Here is a 17,647-nt window from a genome sequence, read left to right as displayed (position 1 = left end):
ACACTCACCTTAACTCTACTTTCTTTATAGGTCTTCTTCATGGTTTGATCAAGTTTTAGGATCAAGGCTGTCCAAGGCTTCCAAAAGAGTCTCTCACTTTAACCAGGATGAGTTTAGCTTCATAATAGCTCTTACACAGCCCTAAACCTGACCTACACAAAGATCTAATTGCTTGTGAATGTGACTTCTTCATACAGGGTCAGACTGGTCTACCAGAGGACCCCCGGCAAGCCCAGGCCTTGATGGACCCCAGGCTAGGCCTATTTCCACCCAACTTTCATAGTAAACCTATATAAAAACCTACACAATCAGGTAATATATAAATATATTGTTGTTATGAAATGTGAGCTAAAGGCAGCAGGTTCTCCAATGGGCCCTAGGAGACCTAGCCCACCACTGCCATTATAGGAATACAAGGAATTGCACTGTAGGACACATTATGGGCAAAGTCCAAAACAGGTCACTTTGCACCCAACTTGTACCTTTCCTCCTGCTTCTTAATGAGGTTGATAGACTACAAATGATTTTACAAAGACTATTACCTACAACCCGACAACCCACAATCAGTTAGCAGATTAAAAAGATATTTGATAAGTTACTTACTTTGCTTTGCAGGAAAAGCCGTAGCGAGAATGCCAATTAGAGGAGGTTTCTGGGAAGTAGCTGTACCTGTTTTGGTTAAGGGGTTGAAAATTATTTGTTTTGTCCAAAATGGACTATATAAGGCAGAGCAATACATTTCTGTCTAGAAGCAAGAGTGGTACAACTAGAAACCCACAAGGTAAGCCCAACGCTGATTTTTATGCCGGTGAGCATCTGGGCATCATGTGGCGCCATTGTCTTGTTAACAAAATCTCAATTTCATATAAACAAAGCATCACAATTGGGTTTCTGACTCACCTTCTCAACACAACAAGCACTGCAACAGCAAGACTGGAAAACAACAGGGTTTTCTTCACAAACCTGAACTGGCCTGCAACACAAAACAAAACACTCAAAAAAACAGTTTTCCTTACAATTAATGGTTCATTTGTGCTTGGGTTTGAGCTAGGTTTCTATGTGCTTTTATTTACTGTACTTTCCACTTTATTTTATTTATTGGATTTGTATCCCTCTCAACATCTTCCAAGGCCTAGTAAGTAGTGTTGAGCGGGCCAGCCTCAAAGCTTTGGGACCTGTGGGATATCCATCGGCCAGGGAGGTTTAGGCTGATGAATTGGACCTCCAATTTGTGTGTAGGTTGTATGCTTGGCTGTACCTCTGATCCAGATGTATTGCATGGCCAGCCTGTGGACTTCCAGTTGGACAGCCTTGGTCTAGGCTAGAGCATACTAGATAGTCCTGGTCTAGAGCATACTAATGGACCTCCAGTTATACAGCCTTGGTGAGCATACTAGATGGACCTTCAGTTGGACAATCCTGGTCTAGGGCATACTAATGGACCTCCAGTTGGACAGCCTTGGTGAGCTTACTAGATGGACCTCCAGTTGGACAGTCCTGGTCTAGGGCATACTAATGGACCTCCAGTTGGACAGTCCTGGTCTAGAGCATATTAGATGGACCTCCATTTGGACAGTTCTGGTCTAGAGCATTCTAGATGGATCTCCAATTGGACAGCCTTGGTGAGCATACTAGGTGGACCTCCAATTGGTCAGTCCTGGTCTAGAGCATACTAAAAGTTATTTTTCCCAATAACTGAATAGATTTTTAGTTTATCAGTACAACTCTAGTCCCCTATAAACCACCTACATGGTATAATTCTATAGGGCTTATGCTGCCCTTGATGATTTCCCAGAAAATTGGCCTTGATATAAAGGATGTCCTGGGAGGTTCCCCCTGCTGGCATTCCTACTGTTTGCCCTATCCCTCACATGGGTGAGCAAGGCCTGCTTATGAATGCTAGAGGCTTCACTACCAATCCTTAAGGGATATTTATCAAAATAGGAAGAAAATTTAGTTCGTTCAGACATTAATTAATAATTCTGGGACAGTTTGCAATTGGTTTTCACTTTTTTAATTTTGTTGTGATTTTTCAGTTATTTTGCATTTTGTTCAGAAGCTTTCCAGCTTGGAATTTCAGGAGCTATCTAGTTGCTAGTGTCGTGTTTGCCTTAGAAACCAGGCAGTGATTTGAATAAGACATTGGTAAATGAATAGGAGAGAGACTGGATAGAAAGTTAAGGAATAAAAAGTAACAACAACAATAAAACTGGAGCCTCACAGAGCAATAGATTATGGGTTGCCGGGGTCAGTGACCCCCATTGGAAAGCTATAGAAGAGGAAGAAATACTTCAAAAGCAATAAAAAAAAAAAATCAATAATGAAGACAAATTGCAAAGCATGATAAAAATCCGCCCTTCTTTATAAGGCGTAAACACATTAAAGGGGAACTCCGACCAAATCTGTTTTCTCATAATCTAAGAAAACATTATGCTAAGCGATTTAGGAATTTTTTCCCCTTTGCTGCAAATTAGAGAGGCTTCAGAAGGTGTTTTTCGCCTTCCTCTGGATCAACTAGTAGTTAGGCAGGTTATATATAGTACTATGTTACTATGCTGGTTTTCTTCTCTACCCTTTTAGTTCCGACTCAGCACACAATATAGCACTTCCGTACCCTACAGCTTTCGGTTACTGTTCCAGTTGTCAGGGGAGAAATTAAGCATTGTTCCAGAACCTTCCTGCAATTATCCCACAGTAAGGACCCATCCTGTCCCCGTTCAGAGAGGGATAAAATTAATTTAGCTAATGTTTCTAGTTATTCAGCTCTTCATCTGTTCTACTGCCAATAAGGGAAGGAACATTTTCTGCCCCATCGTATAATACACAACAGAGAACAAATTAAAAATAAACATTAACACAAGAATTGTGGATCACAGGCACCTTGGATCTTCCCTCTGTACTAGAATTTACTTTCTATACACGATTACTGCCCCCATTGCCGGCCCCTCTGGAAATAACCCAGTTCCCCTCTAGGCAATCACTTTAACAGCCCCCCTATATAATAAAGACATTACTTACATTTTTCTGGCCACATCGTCGGAGATGGTAGAAAGCAGACTAACAGGGAACACAAACCCAATTAGATGTAGTTTGTTCAAGTTCAGCCCCTTATCCAGACATTGTTCACACCCAATTACAATGAATAGGTGCAATGGGAAACTCCCTTACCCAACAGGACATATCTTCCGGATGAAAAGTATTATTAAAAAAGACTTAGTAAAGTGAAAATAATTCAGCTGCATTGTCACAGGTTTCCAGAGCTTTATGTGTGAAACTCTTCAGGAGCACAAAGTCCTGCTTTTTATTGGGGAGGGTAACTTAAACCAATACTGTCATTGGAAAACGTTTTTTCCAAAACCCATCAGTTAATAGAGCTTCTCCAGCAGAATCCTGCATTGTAATCTGTTTTTCAAAAACACAAACAGATTTTTTTATATTTAATTGTCAAATTTCCCATGGGGCTAGCCATATTCTTCATTTCCCAGGGTGCCACAGCCATGAGACCAGGGCTCTGATAAACTTCAGTCACACTTTACTGCTGCGCTGCAAGTTGGAGTGATACCCCCCCTCCCCCCCAGCAGCCAATCAGCAGAACAATGGGAAGGGAGCAAGATAGCAGCTCCCAGTAGGTATCAGAATAGCACTCAATAGTAAGAAATCCAAGTCCGGCTTGGGACTCCTCCAGTTACATGGGAGTAGGAGAAACAATAGGTTAGCTGAAAGCAGTTCTAATGTGTAGCGCTGGCTGAAAGCTCAGACTCAGGCACAAGGCACTGAGATGGCGCCTACACACCAATATTACAGCTACAAATACATTTGTTGGTTCAAGAATAAAATGTTAAATGGCAGAGGGAATTATTTGCTGTGTAACCGTGTCATTTAGAAATAAAAAGTACCCCATAAAAATTGTGACGGAATCCCTTTAACTCTGGTGCCCAAGGTTTTGGTTTGAGTCGTCCCCAGTTTGGTTTGGTTTTATCATTTACTGGTTTGCAGCCAAAGTGCAAGAGCTGGAGTGCCAACTCATCCGGTGTAAACCATAAAAGTGGAAAGAGGTGGTGCCCTAGTAGGTGGCATAGAGAGAGATAACAAATGGTACAGTATGCTGGAGAAGTTACCGCACCCATGCCCACAGGAGATGCATTTGGTAGAAGATTGCTATGCAGTCTGGGTGTGGAGCCTGGATTCCATGAAACCATGGTTATAACACTTTCCAATAGTGGTTCCTGGATAAATGCCGTTCATTAACTATTTGCGCCAGGCCACTGTTGCCCCTATCAGGTCTATGCCATTGGTTGTGACTTAGTGTGGCCACAAGTTGAACCTTGAACTTTACATTTGCCATTGGACAGGTCTTAAAGGGCACATAGCCTACTTTTGAAACCATGATTCTCCGATCTAAATTAATTCCAGTCTGTGCTTCTTACTTTTATTTCTAGACAGCTCCTATGAGGCTCTGAGCCTCCATGTTGGCATTTATCCTCTGAGCAACACTGTATTGTGGGAAAACATGGTGGATTGTGCAGATTTTTTTCCCTTTGTAAAGGAGATTCTAAATGGGTACCCTGGCCTACAAATTTTGCCAGTCATAAACGCAATGGCTACAACCTAGATCTGAGTTCCTTTCTGCATTGATTGCTAATGTTATGCAGTGAACAAGTAGTGGGAACACTACCACCAACAGAACTGTGCACCCGCCCATAGAATCAAGGCCCAACAGGGCATGGTTGGATTAACAGCGCGTGGCCCAGGAGTAAAGGGGCATGGCCAGCCTGCTTGGGGAGTGGCCTACACCTCCAGAAAAATCACCATCGGGAGGTTGAGATACCCTATGGGCAATAGTGCTCATTTATATATATATATATATATATATATATATATATATATATATATATAATGTTCCGATTCCACCAGTACAGTAACCCATTTCAGCCTATGAACAATCAGCTTTAATCAAGCCAGAGCAGTTTAAATGCTGAAACAAAATACCCGATTGGTTACTGCCCCGTGTAAAGGATATGTTTCAATATCTATACTGCCATTATACTAGACACTAGGTAAACAACTCTAGTTTGTGGTATAGAGACCACAGCACCCCAAACAGTGCCTGTCGGGCTGAGCTGGGCAGATTCCCCCTACTGTTTGCCATACAGAAGAGGGCGCTCTCATACTGGACACACCTACACAACAGCAACCCCAAGACCTACCATCATAAAGCCTTGTTGCACAATGAGACCCAGGGAAAGCCTTGTGCCCTGAAACAACTCATCAGTACCCTGCCCACTCAAGCCTCCCACCCACTGACTAAAGGCCAAGTAACACAATCAATAAACCAGTCAAAAGAGCAATGTGTCTGTGATTGGAGGGAAGAGATAGCAAACTCCCAGAAGCTTACGATCTACCAATCACTAGGGAGGGAATACAAACTGGCCCCATACCTGGAAAGGCTAAATAACCCCAAAGACAGACAGATCCTGAGCCAGTACAGACTGAGTGCCCACAGCCTGGAGATTGAACTGGGTCGGCACCGACAGACCTACAGGCCCAGGGAGAGCTGGCTGTGCCAGCGATGTGGCAAGGGGGCAGTAGATGATGAGACCCACTTCCTGCTACACTGCCCCAAATACTCAGCACTGAGAGACACCCACTGCCAGAGACTCTCCCATCACATCCCAGACTTCCCATCTATAGAAGAAGCGAGAAAACTCTGCATCCTACTGGGAGAAGAGGCACCAACAGTAACAATGGCAGCACAATACATAACTGACTGTCATAGACTGAGAGAGACAGGACTTTCCCCTGTCCCCATGCCCACACCCCTTAATACCCCTCTTATTCCCATATACTGACCCCCTAACCCCACCCATTACACCCTATACCTGCTTTGGCAATGCTAAATGTATTTGGTCCTGCCAATAAAGCTCATTTGATTTGATTTGAGAAAGAGAGAAAGAGAGAGAGAGGGAAAGAAAGAAAGAAAGAAAGAAAGAAAGAAAGAAAGAAAGAAAGAAAGAAAGAAAGAAAGAAAGAAAGAAAGAAAGAAAGAAAGAAAGAAAGAAAGAAAGAAAGAAAGAAAGAAAGAAAGAAAGAAAGAAAGAAAGAAAGAAAGAAAGAAAGAAAGAAAGAAAGAAAGAAAGAAAGAAAGAAAGAAAGAAAGAAAGAAAGAAAGAAAGAAAGAAAGAAAGAAAGAAAGAAAGAAAGAGAGAGCCATGAAGATCCAAGGGTGAACTCCTGGTTTCTTTTTCTTAATAAATATACCCTTAATTATTTTATACAAGAGAACAGAGCGCTTTGATATTCCCCCCCACCAGTATCAAACTGTTCCCAAGCTTCTGCTATTTGATAAATATTACCCCCAGATTAGGTTTCTTTGTCACTCCCTGTCATGATAATAAAGACATAATAGGATCTAAGTCAATGTGTTTAAACTGAACTGGGAAATAAACAGAATGCCAAGTGTATATATATATTTCTGGGTGTGCAGGAGGCGTTGGCATAGGTTTCTCTATAGGGTTTCAGAGTACATCAAATAAGAGGTGGATATTTTCAAGGTTATGTCAACATGCAACAATAGCTTCGTACTCTTAGGGCTCTGGCACACGGGGAGATTAGTCGCCCGCCGCCCATCTAGAGGCAACTGGCGATTCACATTTTCGCCGGTGGGATGGCAATCTGGGGAGATTAGTCGCCTGAGACACGGGAGATTTGTCACGGGCGACTAATCTCCGCGTGTGCCAGAGCCCTTAGGGATTAAAAGCAGATGCAATTGCCCTTTAATACATAGAGTAGGTTGGCAGGGTTTCGTTGTGGCTTGTTTCTATTGGGCAATGGATTGTTTTTAGATGCCAAGTAGCAACAGCACAGTGCAAGTGAAGGGTATGCAAGAAGGTGCTCATGTATGCTTCTCCTATCGTTGTAGAGCCATAATGGTATTATATATGACTAGCCATGGGCTAAGAGGGGGAACCCATATGATGCCTTCTTCTATACCAGTGATACCCAAACAGGGGCTTGTGAGCAACATGTTTGATGTTGCTCTCCCTGCCCTCAGTAGGTGCACTTTGCACCAAGCAAAGCCTTCTGTAGGCCAGCAGTCCATATGTGACTACCAAATAGCCCTTATTTATGTAGCACACCCATGAGTGTTGGCTATAAGTATCTTTGAGCGTGTGTGCTATTTGAGCAACTCCCGGGACCTTGCTGCCCCTTGGGTGAGTGCTTACCAGGTTGTTGTTGATCCGCCTGGAGAGGGATTGACCAGGAGACTGGAGGTTGCGGCTTAACCAAATGAACTTCTTTATTTAATCCAAACAGTATTCAGTAATATGATATGCAGGTTCGGCTATCGCTCTCCTTTATCCAAACCAGGAGATTCTCTTACTCCAGATAATATGATGTGACCTGATCTAGCCACTGAATGTACCTGACCTATGGCCAGTAATGCCGGGAGGTAATAACCTCACTGATCTCCTCGGAGGGGCTTCAGATTGCCCAACTAAATACACTATCTACCCTTACTATTAAATGTCTAACTCATTTATCTAACTGGATCCTATAGCTAGCCTCCACCTAGTGGTTACTGCTGAATTACAGAGGAAACCCTCCTTTAACCCTTTTACTGCCAGCTGTTTTGGTCAAAGTGGAACTTGTATTGCCAGACAGTTTTTGAACAGTTTCAAATATTCCATAATATAAACACACATACTAGAAACAAAAATTATTTTATGCATGAATATACAACGGATTTGGAAAGTCCCATGTCTCCTGAACGTGCCAATACCAAATATATATAGTTTTATGGAGATTTCTCACTTGTATAGGCCACAAACTCCCAGCAGTACACTACCAAATTTCCAAAGCACTGCTCCAGAAAGCTGCATACTTTAGATTTCAAGGACAAAAATTCCACTAACAGAAAGTTTATCCCAGAAAATTGTACATTTTTGGAAAGAACAGATTCTGGGGAATACAGAATAGGCACAACTGTCTGTCTACACCAAACTATCAAGTCGCAATGCTTTCCTAAAGTTATTGGTTTTTATCAAAATTTGTGATTTTTTTTTAAAAATCGCTTCAAATCTTCTAGTCTATAGTATCTTATCTCCTACAGGTCATAAAGTAACCAAATAAAACACCCTAAATATGAACGCCAGGGGTCCCCTGAACAGTTTGATGCCCAATATGTATAGGTTTACCTAAGTATGTGGCATGTAGGGGCCCCAATGGGAACATACCCCCATATGATCTATCATTTCAGCTCCTGCAAAATCAACACATTTACATCATTATATGTGGGATAAAGCTACAAAAAAGTACACTCACCCCAGAAAGTCATATTTTTGGAAAGTACACATCCCCCCGAATCTAAAATGGGTACCCATGTCTTTCTACTCCAAAGTACCAAGCCACACAGCTTTTCTAAAGTTAGCAATTTTGATGACATTTCCAAAAATCCCCTCAAAGCTTCCACTTTGCAGCATCTTATCTCCCACATAGCATTAGGTACCAAGATAAAACACCCTAAATTTGAACACCAGGGGTCCACTGAACAGTTTACCTAAGTATGTGGCATGTAGGGGCCCCAATGGGAACATACCCCCATATGATCTATCATTTCAGCTCCTGCAAAATCAACACATTTACATCCTTTATGTGGGATAATGCTACAAAAAAGTACACTCACCCCAGAAAGCCATATATTTTTGAAAAGTACACATCCCCCCGAATCTATAATGGGTAAACATTTCTTTTTGCTCCAAAGTACCAAGCTGTAAAGCTTTCCTAAGTTTGCAGATTTATATGACATTTAGAAAATTGCATAAAAATGTTGCAATTTGCCGCATTTATCTCTCACAATTTCTTGCGTACAAAGGCAAATCAACCCAAATAGGAACACCTAAGGTCTACTGAACAGTTTGATGCCCAATATGCATAGATATACCAAAGTCTGCGGTATGTACTGACCCCAAAATGAAAATAGCGCATATGGATTTCTCGCCTGCCAACTCAGCTTTTGCACACAGAGCCCCCTGTCAGTGTATTATGTGCCGAAACTTCCCCTAACTATACAGAAAACCCCCCAAAAACATATATTTTTGGAAAGTACACATTCTGACAAATCCAACAAGGGTAAAGAGCCCTTTCTACACCAAATTACCAATCTGCAGAGCTTTCCTAAAGTTATTGGTTTTTATGACATTTCAGAAAATCGCCTAAAAATGTTGCAATTTGCTGCATTTATCTCACACAATTTCTTTCGTACAAAGGCAAATCACCCCAAATAGGAACACCAGAGGCCTACTGAACAGTTTGATGCCCAATATGCATAGATATACCAAAGTCTGCGGTATGTACTGACCCCAAAATGAAAATAGCGCATAAGGATTTCTCGCCTGCCAGCTCAGCTTTTGCACACAGAGCCCCCTGTCAGCGTATTATGTGCAGTAACCCCCCCTAACTATACAGAGACCCCCAGAAAACCATATATTTTTGGAAAGTACACATTCTGATGAATTCAAAATAGGTAAAGTTATTTTTGTACACCAAAGTTACACCTGGCAAAGCTACGCTAAAAACAGATTAGGAACACTTATACAGGGATAAAATGCGATGCAAATCAGTGAAACAAAGTGGTAAAATGAAAAAACAAAACAAAACAAAGTGTTTGTGTATACATGTGTGTACATGTGTAAAAGTTGTGTGAAAGTGTGTAAGTGTGTATATGAGTGTAAATAAGTGTATATAAGTGTGAAAAATGAAAAAAAAAAAAAAACTGCTAAATTGTGTGCTGTAAGTGTGTGTTAAATGTATGCAAGTGTGTGTGTAAGTGTGTAAATGCAAAAAAAAAAAAAACTTACCTGTCCTGAAGACCCGATCCTCCATGCTGCAGTGGGCCGGCGCTGGGGGAGAGACAGGAAGCAGCAGACGCGATGCGATCACGTCTGCTGCTTCCAGGAGGGTCCTGCGCAGATCGAGTCGCAGGACCCTCATGACAACCCCCCTGGCTCGTTGCCCAGGGGGGCTGTCATCGATAGAAACTCTCTGCAGCGGCGGCACATGCCGCCACTGCAGAGAGACACCTTTAAATGCCAACGACGTTGTTGGCATTTAAGCCCTTTTACTGCCACGACGTATCCCATATGTCGTTGGCAGTAAAAAGGTTCACCTGGAAAGAATAATGTTAGGTGTCCATATCCCACAAGGCCACCCACTGGTTTGCCAAATCTTGGGGTCCCTACATTTAGCATCCTCAAGGAACTTTTCATGATTTTGTTGCTCACCAACTCGTTTTACATCCGAGTGTGGATCACAAGTAAAAAGGTCTGGGGATCTCTGTTCTACACTGACCCCACCGAAGAAGTCACCAGCAGAGATACCTACCACTGTACCAAAGCCAGCCCCCAATGAACATATGATGGACTTGTTTCCTAACGTGCAGTGTCAGACTGGCCCACCAGGATACCAGTGGGCCCTCCTGCTCGCCCAACCATTTGCCTTGTATGCCTATACCATGGCCATTACTCAATTCTAGATGAAAAGAAATGGAGGAAAGGATAGATAATAGTACGTAAAAAGAAGTAATTAAGAGACTAAAGAAGCAGATAGATGAATCCTTGAGGCAAAACAATCCTTTCGATTTAGTTAATGTTCAAATGATTTTTATGGAGAGATCCCTTATCTGGAAAACCCTGGGTCCCGAGCATTCTAGATAACAGGTCCTATACCTGTACTGTTTTATTTGTAAGCTAATACTGACTGCACATATGATGGCATATCTGAATGGCCTGTGGCACGTGTATGGGGTCATAAACCAAACAAGAACAAGGTGGCGGTCTGGTCTACTGTAACTGTCAAAATGGGGGCACCTGCAGGCGTGCAGTGTGGCAAAACTGGTTAACTTATGTTAACCAGGGAACATAGGTTTGCCTTACAGATCTATTAATATACAGTAAGGGTTTTTTCAGCAACCATTGGCCTTAGGATGACCAATAAAGGAGGGATATAGTGGCATATTTTTGCCTTGTCCCACCACCATTGTGACCCTCATGGTCCCCTTTGGAGGATGTTAAAAAAATGCATTCAGCCCATCATAAAATCCAGCCTGAGTATTTCCCTTATGGCCGGTGGTGGCAAATGCCCAAGAATGGTCTTTGATTCTTGGGATAGAAGCACTTGTATATTTTAAAAATTATTAATCCACCCATCAAATATAAAATTTGATCCATGGTTTCATCCCAAAGACGTTCTGTTTCAGAACATTTGTGTGCCAATATTTGCTTTTCCTCATCTGTTTATTCAGTTCAGCTACTCACTGCCAAAAAACTAGGTAGTTATGAAGGAAAACAATGACAGTATTAAACTTCTGCAACATTATGGTCACCATAGAACATTCACAGGTGTATTTGCAAATAGAACACCATAGGTCTCGTTACCTTAGAAAAGTCATATTGTTATTAAAAAGAAAAATGTTATCTTTGTACCTCCATAGAGAATGTATGATGTACATGTATCTATAGATGTATGGAGGTGGATGGGACATCAATGCTAACATAGTCCCCTGTAGCGCTACTGATATAGTGTATTTTGGCTAAACTCCAGCTAGAAAAGGTTTAAATGCTCTGGTAGGGTGTGTTGGGTAGCTCCACCTGACTTACTGTAGGAATAATGGAGTCTGGTTTGGTACCATCAAGCCAGGGAGCCTTCCAGTAGCACAAATGGCTGGGTAGGAGTTAAGCTCTGGTTCTATTCTCTCTGTGACTTAAAGATTTGAATATCTGGAGCAATAAGTCAAATCAACTGGACTTGCTGTGTTTTTGGTGAAGGTGTTTTGCCAGTCAGCCAACTAGGTCTCAATCAGAATTACTTAATAAATACCCTGGTATGTTGGTCACCATAATCTGTTCATCATAACCTGCATGGGGTCAGGGATCTCATGAAGGTGAGGTGTTGATTGTATTAGCATGACTGGAGCTTTGAGGTGTAATTAAACCTTGCAGGGAGAGGTGCCCAACAGCATTGTACGTGGCCGACAATAGATGTTGCACCCCCCACCTCTAGTCAAACTCGGTTTTTCGGTTTTCTAGTGATGAGCGAATCTGTCCCGTTTTGGTTCACCGTAAAATTAGTGAAATGACCAGAAAATTCATGAAATGGCAAAAAAATAAATCAGCGAAACGTGTTTATCGCTTTTTTTTTATGCGACCTCGCCCATTTTGACACGACCATGACTTTTTTGAATTTTTCCTTGGTGAATGGTCACGGGAGTGTCGCAAAACAATTAGCCAATGGCGAAATGTGGAAATTCTCCTCTGTGCAGCACCATACGTTTGTGTAACTGTTGTTTGGTTTCTCCCACAAACAAGTCAGAGCACTCCTCACTGTACTGCATACACCATGTGACTCTTCTTATGCTTTGGGCTTGGGTCTTTTGGGTGAACCAGTTGCTGCCCCGGTGTGTTGCTGGGTTTAAAGCAGACAGGGACACCCCGGGCCAAGTTATTTTGCCTCTCCTGCTTTCCACCTTCTCTGGTAGTTTTGGTGTTGTTGCTTCTCTTTGTCAGGATCAGCGGGATTCGAACACCACTTGGGGTGTTCCTGGCGGCATGCATTTGCCTCTGTAGCCACTGGAGGCATTTGGGCTCTGTCTGTTTCTTCCCTTGTCTCCTACTTTCTGTCTGCTCTCTTTCCTCCGCCCACCTCATTAACCTCATGTGTTTCCCATCTCCTAATCTTCACCCTTTATAAGCCTTTCCCTGACCATTGCCCCTTGCTTGGTCATTAATTGTCTTTTGTGACCCTGCCGTCCTGTTCCTGTGTCTGTGTCCTTGTTCTCGCTGGTTCCAAGCTCCAGTTCCGTGTCCTGATCCTGCCTTCTGCCTTGTTCCTGAGCCCTTCCTAGTTCTACCTTGATTTCCCGGTTTTGACCTTGGCCTGCCCTGACTACGTTTGACTGCCGCTTGCCCTGACCTTTTGCCTGCTTTTGGATTCTGCCTCTGCCTGCCGTTCTACATTCAGTTTGTATGTTCATTGTATGTTCGGTTACATCACTAGTTTATTAAAGTTCTTCACCTTCAACATGGCCTCTGGCACCAGTTCTGTGACTTATGGTTACACTCCGGGTTACCCAATCTTCAGGCTCCCACCTTCCTGGTACTCCACAGCGTCTCCACAGGGAGATCGTGACACTCTTTCTACCAGTTTTAACCAAGGCCCAATCTGGATACCCACACGTCTAAAGGTCCCCTCTGAGATGTTCCACCTTTTTCTCTGTGCTGCTGGGGATCTTGTCTGCTCTGCGATGGAGGGTTCTGATAACCCCCAGTTTGTGATCTAGTGGATGGTGGGAATCAAACAGCAGGTACTGGTCTGTGTGGGTTGGTTTCCTCTAGACCTCTATTTCCAGCTTTCCATCCTCTCTGGCTCTTACCAAGCAGTCCAAAAAAGCCAGCGTCTTATCTTGCACATCTTCCGGAGTAAACTTGATGTTGTGGTCCACTTTGTTGGTCAGTGAAACTCTGTGCCTCTTGTGTGTGTATTTTTTTTTTTTTTTATAAAGATGCCATATATGTGAAAACAGAAAAAACAAGTTTCAATAGAGGTGGGGGGTGGGGGGGTACGACATATATTGTCTGACATGTACAATGCTGTTTTTGCACCTCTCCCTGGAAGGTTTAATAACACCTCAAAACTCCAATCATGCTAAAATAAACACCTCACCTTCATTAGATCCCTGGTATGGTAAACAGATTATGCCAATTGGAACAACATTCCAGGATATTTATTCAAGGAAGATCCTTGTACAAGTCATTCTGAAGGAGAAACCAGTTGGCTGACTGGCAAAGCGTATTCAAGAAAAACACAGCAAGTCCAGTTGATTTGACTTATTACTACAGATGTACCTTGGCCTGGATGAATGAGAATCTTCACAAATGTAAAGATTTGAACAACTTAGGTTCATCAAGCATTGAAGTTGACCCATCAGGTAAAATGAAGGCCAGAGTTTTACTGGCTCTTTAGGGAAAGTTAAAAGGTAAACATATTTTAAAGCCCTAGTTAATTACCATAGACCAGGAGTCCCCAACCTTTCTTACTCGTGAGCCACAGTTAAATGTAAAAAGACTTGGGGAGCAACACAAGCACCATAAAAGTTCATGGAGGAGCCAAATAAGGGCTGTGATTGGCTATTAGGGGCCTCTATGTACCCTATCAGCGGTATAGGGGGCTTTATTTGGTAGGAAATCTTGTTTTTATTCAACCAAAAGTCAGGAATTCAAAAATAACTCCCTGGTTTGGGGGCACTGAGAGCAACATCCAAGGGGTTGGGGGGCAGCATCAGCATGTTGCCCCGTACCACTGGTTGGTGGTCACCGACAGAGACCAAGTTAGAACATTGAAAGAAGCTGTATCTAGTAGAATTAAGTCTAAGACAACTGGAATTTTCTGAGTTTTTCCACTCATCCAAGTGGCTTTTGAATAGCTGAACTGGCCATACATGTACAGGGAATGGTTAAATTAACTCTTACCATTCTTTAGTCTTCTGATCAGTTCCCTTGCTATAGCCAAGGGATGGGCACCCTTTAACTACAATTTACAGCATGACTTTAACAGCTTGTTGGGGGTTAGGAGCAGTACTAGAAGGTTGCAAAATGTAGAATTTGTGATTAACTTGAGCTGCCTTATGGAGTCATTTGAACCAGGTATTGATATTAAGATCTTTCTGGTGCCCTCAGCTGCCAACATTGTAAATATTTTCTTTTGCCTATTGCAGCTTTATCTAACTTATATAACATATACAGTATAGAAAGGAGTAATACTTCCTCCCCAAGCGCACAGGAGCCCATACCCCATCCTCCCTCTTTCCACCCACTTGCATCCCCCACTTCTCGGCCACTCACATTGAGTAGGCAAGAGAGCAGCTTGGGGGGGGGGGATTTCTAGAAACTATAGAAGAAGCAGACCCCTTGGTGTTGGCCCCCCTGTCCCAGGGCCCCCCGTCTTCCTGCTTCCTCAATAGTTTTGCCACTGTCTCAGTACATTTACACACATTTATACACACATACAGCACACAATTTAGCAGTTTTTTTTTTATTTTGCACACTTAGATACACTCATATACACACTTACACACTGTCACACAACTTTTACATATGTACACACAAAATTTTTTTTTTTTTTTTTTCATTTTACCGCTTTGTTTTTAGTTTCTTTTCTCTAAAAACTGTTTATTTTGACAGCGGGACTATTGGATCAGATATTCTGACCACTAATTACACTGTTGTGTTATTTTGCAGAATTTTTGTGGTTTTATTGCATTTTTTATCCCTGTATTAGTGTTCTTAATCTGTTTTTAGCGTAGCTTTGCCAGGTGTAACTTTGGTGTACACAAATAACTTTACCTATTTTGAATTCATCAGAATGTGTACTTTCCACAAATATATGGTTTTCTGGGGGTCTGTGTATAGTTAGGGGGGTTACGGCACATAATACGCTGACAGGGGGCTCTGTGTGCAAAAGCTGAGTTGGCAGGCGAGAAATCCTTATGCGCTATTTTCATTTTGGGGTCAGTACATACCGCAGACTTTGGTATATCTATGCATATTGGGCATCAAACTGTTCAGTAGGCCTCTGGTGTTCCTATTTGGGGTGACTTGCCTTTGTACGCAAGAAATTGTGAGAGATAAATGCGGCAAATTGCAACATTTTTAGGCGATTTTCTGAAATGTCATAAAAATCTGAAAACTTAGTAAAGCTTTACGGCATGGGGCCCCTACATGCCACATACTTAGGTAAACCTACTGTAGAGACTTTTCTGAGTTTTTCCACTCATCCAAGTGGCTTTTGAAAAGCTGAACTGGCCATACATGTACAGGGAATGGTTAAATTAACTCTTACCTTTCTTTAGTCTTCTGCTCAGTTCCAGAATCACCTTGCTATAGCTATACAATTTACAGCAGGCCTTCAACAGGACATTTGTTGGGGGTTAGGGGCAGTACTAGAAGGTTGCCTAAGGTTGTCCACTGACTATTGGCAAAATATATCATTTGTGATTAACTTGAGCTGCCTTATGGGGTCATTAGAACCAGGTAATGAAATTAAGATCTTTCTGGTGCCCTCAGCTGCCAACACTGGAAATTCTTAGAGAACACAAATTTATTGAAAATTAAGAATATAGATTTAATTTTGCCTTTTGTAGCTTTATTTAGCGTATACAACATATATGAAAAGGAGTTATTCTTCCTCCCCATGTTCAAGTTCTACCTAATCCATTTGCACTTGAGTTTTAACTATCAAGAAATCCAAAAACAATGAAAAGGCAGGCACTCCGGATATTGGATGAAAGTAGACAGCAGTAGCTCAGAAAAATGAAGTAAAATCAAAAAGTTTATTTATACTAACACATGATGCTATTAACCTTACGCGTTTCGTTCCATGCGGTACTTAATCATAGGTTGCAGCTTTATTTAGCGTATACAACATATATGAAAAGGAGTTATACTTCCTCCCCATGTTCAAGTTCCACCTAATCCATTTGCATTTGAGTTGTAATTATCAACCCTACAAGGACAGACCTATAAGGAAATGAGATTTATCTTTTTCCCCCCTATGTTGGAGTTTCACCTAATAAGTTTGCACAAGATCTAAACTTATTAACCCTACAAAGACTCAACAGTATCTCAGCATGGAGACTACATATGCCGAAAAGGTCACGAAAATGGTGAAATTCACCATAAATCTAGAACAGTGAGCCCCAAAAAGCTAAATAACAAAAAATAAAAAATAAAATTCAAATGCAAATTGTCTCAAAACAGTGGTGTAACGATTTTGCTGGCCCCTCCCCCCCAAAAAATATATATTTTCAGAGGGGTCCCAAGCGCACAGGAGCCCATATCCCATCCTCTCTCTTTCTGCCCACTTGCATCCCCCAGAAGAAGCAGACCCCTTGGTGTTGGCCCCCCCTGTCCCTGGGCCCCCAGTGACCGTCTTCCTGCTTCCTTAATAGTTTTGCCACTGTCTCAGAATATCACCGTCTACTTTAGACTTAAACCCTTTTAACTCTTAAACTGTCAAGGACTTGCCCCGCACATGCCGCTTCTGAAGAGAGTTTTTAGTGATGACAGACCCCTGGGCAATGAGCCAGGGGGGCTGTCATTTTGGTCCTGAGATGCGATCGTCACAGGACCGACCTACAAGCAACAGACGCCATCGCATCGGGTCGGCCGCTTGTTCCTGCTTCCTCCTTTTGTGGTTTTATTGCATTTTTTATCCCTGTATTAGTGTTCCTGATCTGTTTTTAGCATAGCTTTGCTTTTCTTGGGGTCTGTGTATAGTTAGGGGGGTTATGGCATATAATACGCTGACAGGGGGCTCTGTATAGTTAGGGGGGTTATGGCACATAATACACTGACAGGGGTCTCTGTATAGTTAGGGGGGTTATGGCACATAATACACTGACAGGGGGCTCTGTATAGTTAGGGGGGTTACTGCACATAATACACTGACAGGGGGTTTTCTGTATAGTTAGGGGGGGTTACGGCACATAATACACTGACAGGGGGCTCTGTGTGCAAAAGCTGAGTTGGCAGGCGAGAAATCCATATGTGCTATTTTCATTTTGGGGTCAGTGCACACCACAGACTTTGGTATATCT

At 42.3% G+C, this 17,647-nt stretch overlaps 1 protein-coding gene across 5 annotated transcripts in view; it reads right to left on the bottom strand.

Moving 5' to 3' along the window:
- LOC101734865 (histo-blood group ABO system transferase) overlaps positions 1-17,647 on the bottom strand; it is a 43,905-nt gene that overhangs the window by 15,047 nt on the left and 11,211 nt on the right. For 4 of the 5 annotated variants that reach the window (XM_031891557.1, XM_031891556.1, XM_031891555.1 and 1 more), the window contains exons 2-4: positions 3,019-3,057; positions 901-973; positions 604-669 (exon numbers count right to left, since the gene is read on the bottom strand). In XM_031891557.1, the coding sequence (XP_031747417.1) occupies positions 604-669; positions 901-973; positions 3,019-3,057 (178 nt within the window). The remainder of the gene's footprint in view (positions 1-603; positions 670-900; positions 974-3,018; positions 3,058-17,647) is intronic. The other variant, XM_031891554.1, reaches the window with a different exon arrangement.

This window comes from Xenopus tropicalis, chromosome 8 (assembly GCF_000004195.4).
Source record: "Xenopus tropicalis strain Nigerian chromosome 8, UCB_Xtro_10.0, whole genome shotgun sequence".
NCBI lineage: Eukaryota > Metazoa > Chordata > Amphibia > Anura > Pipidae > Xenopus > Xenopus tropicalis.
The sequence above is the reverse complement of the archived record's forward strand: the minus strand, read 5'-3'. Positions and strand labels throughout refer to the sequence as shown.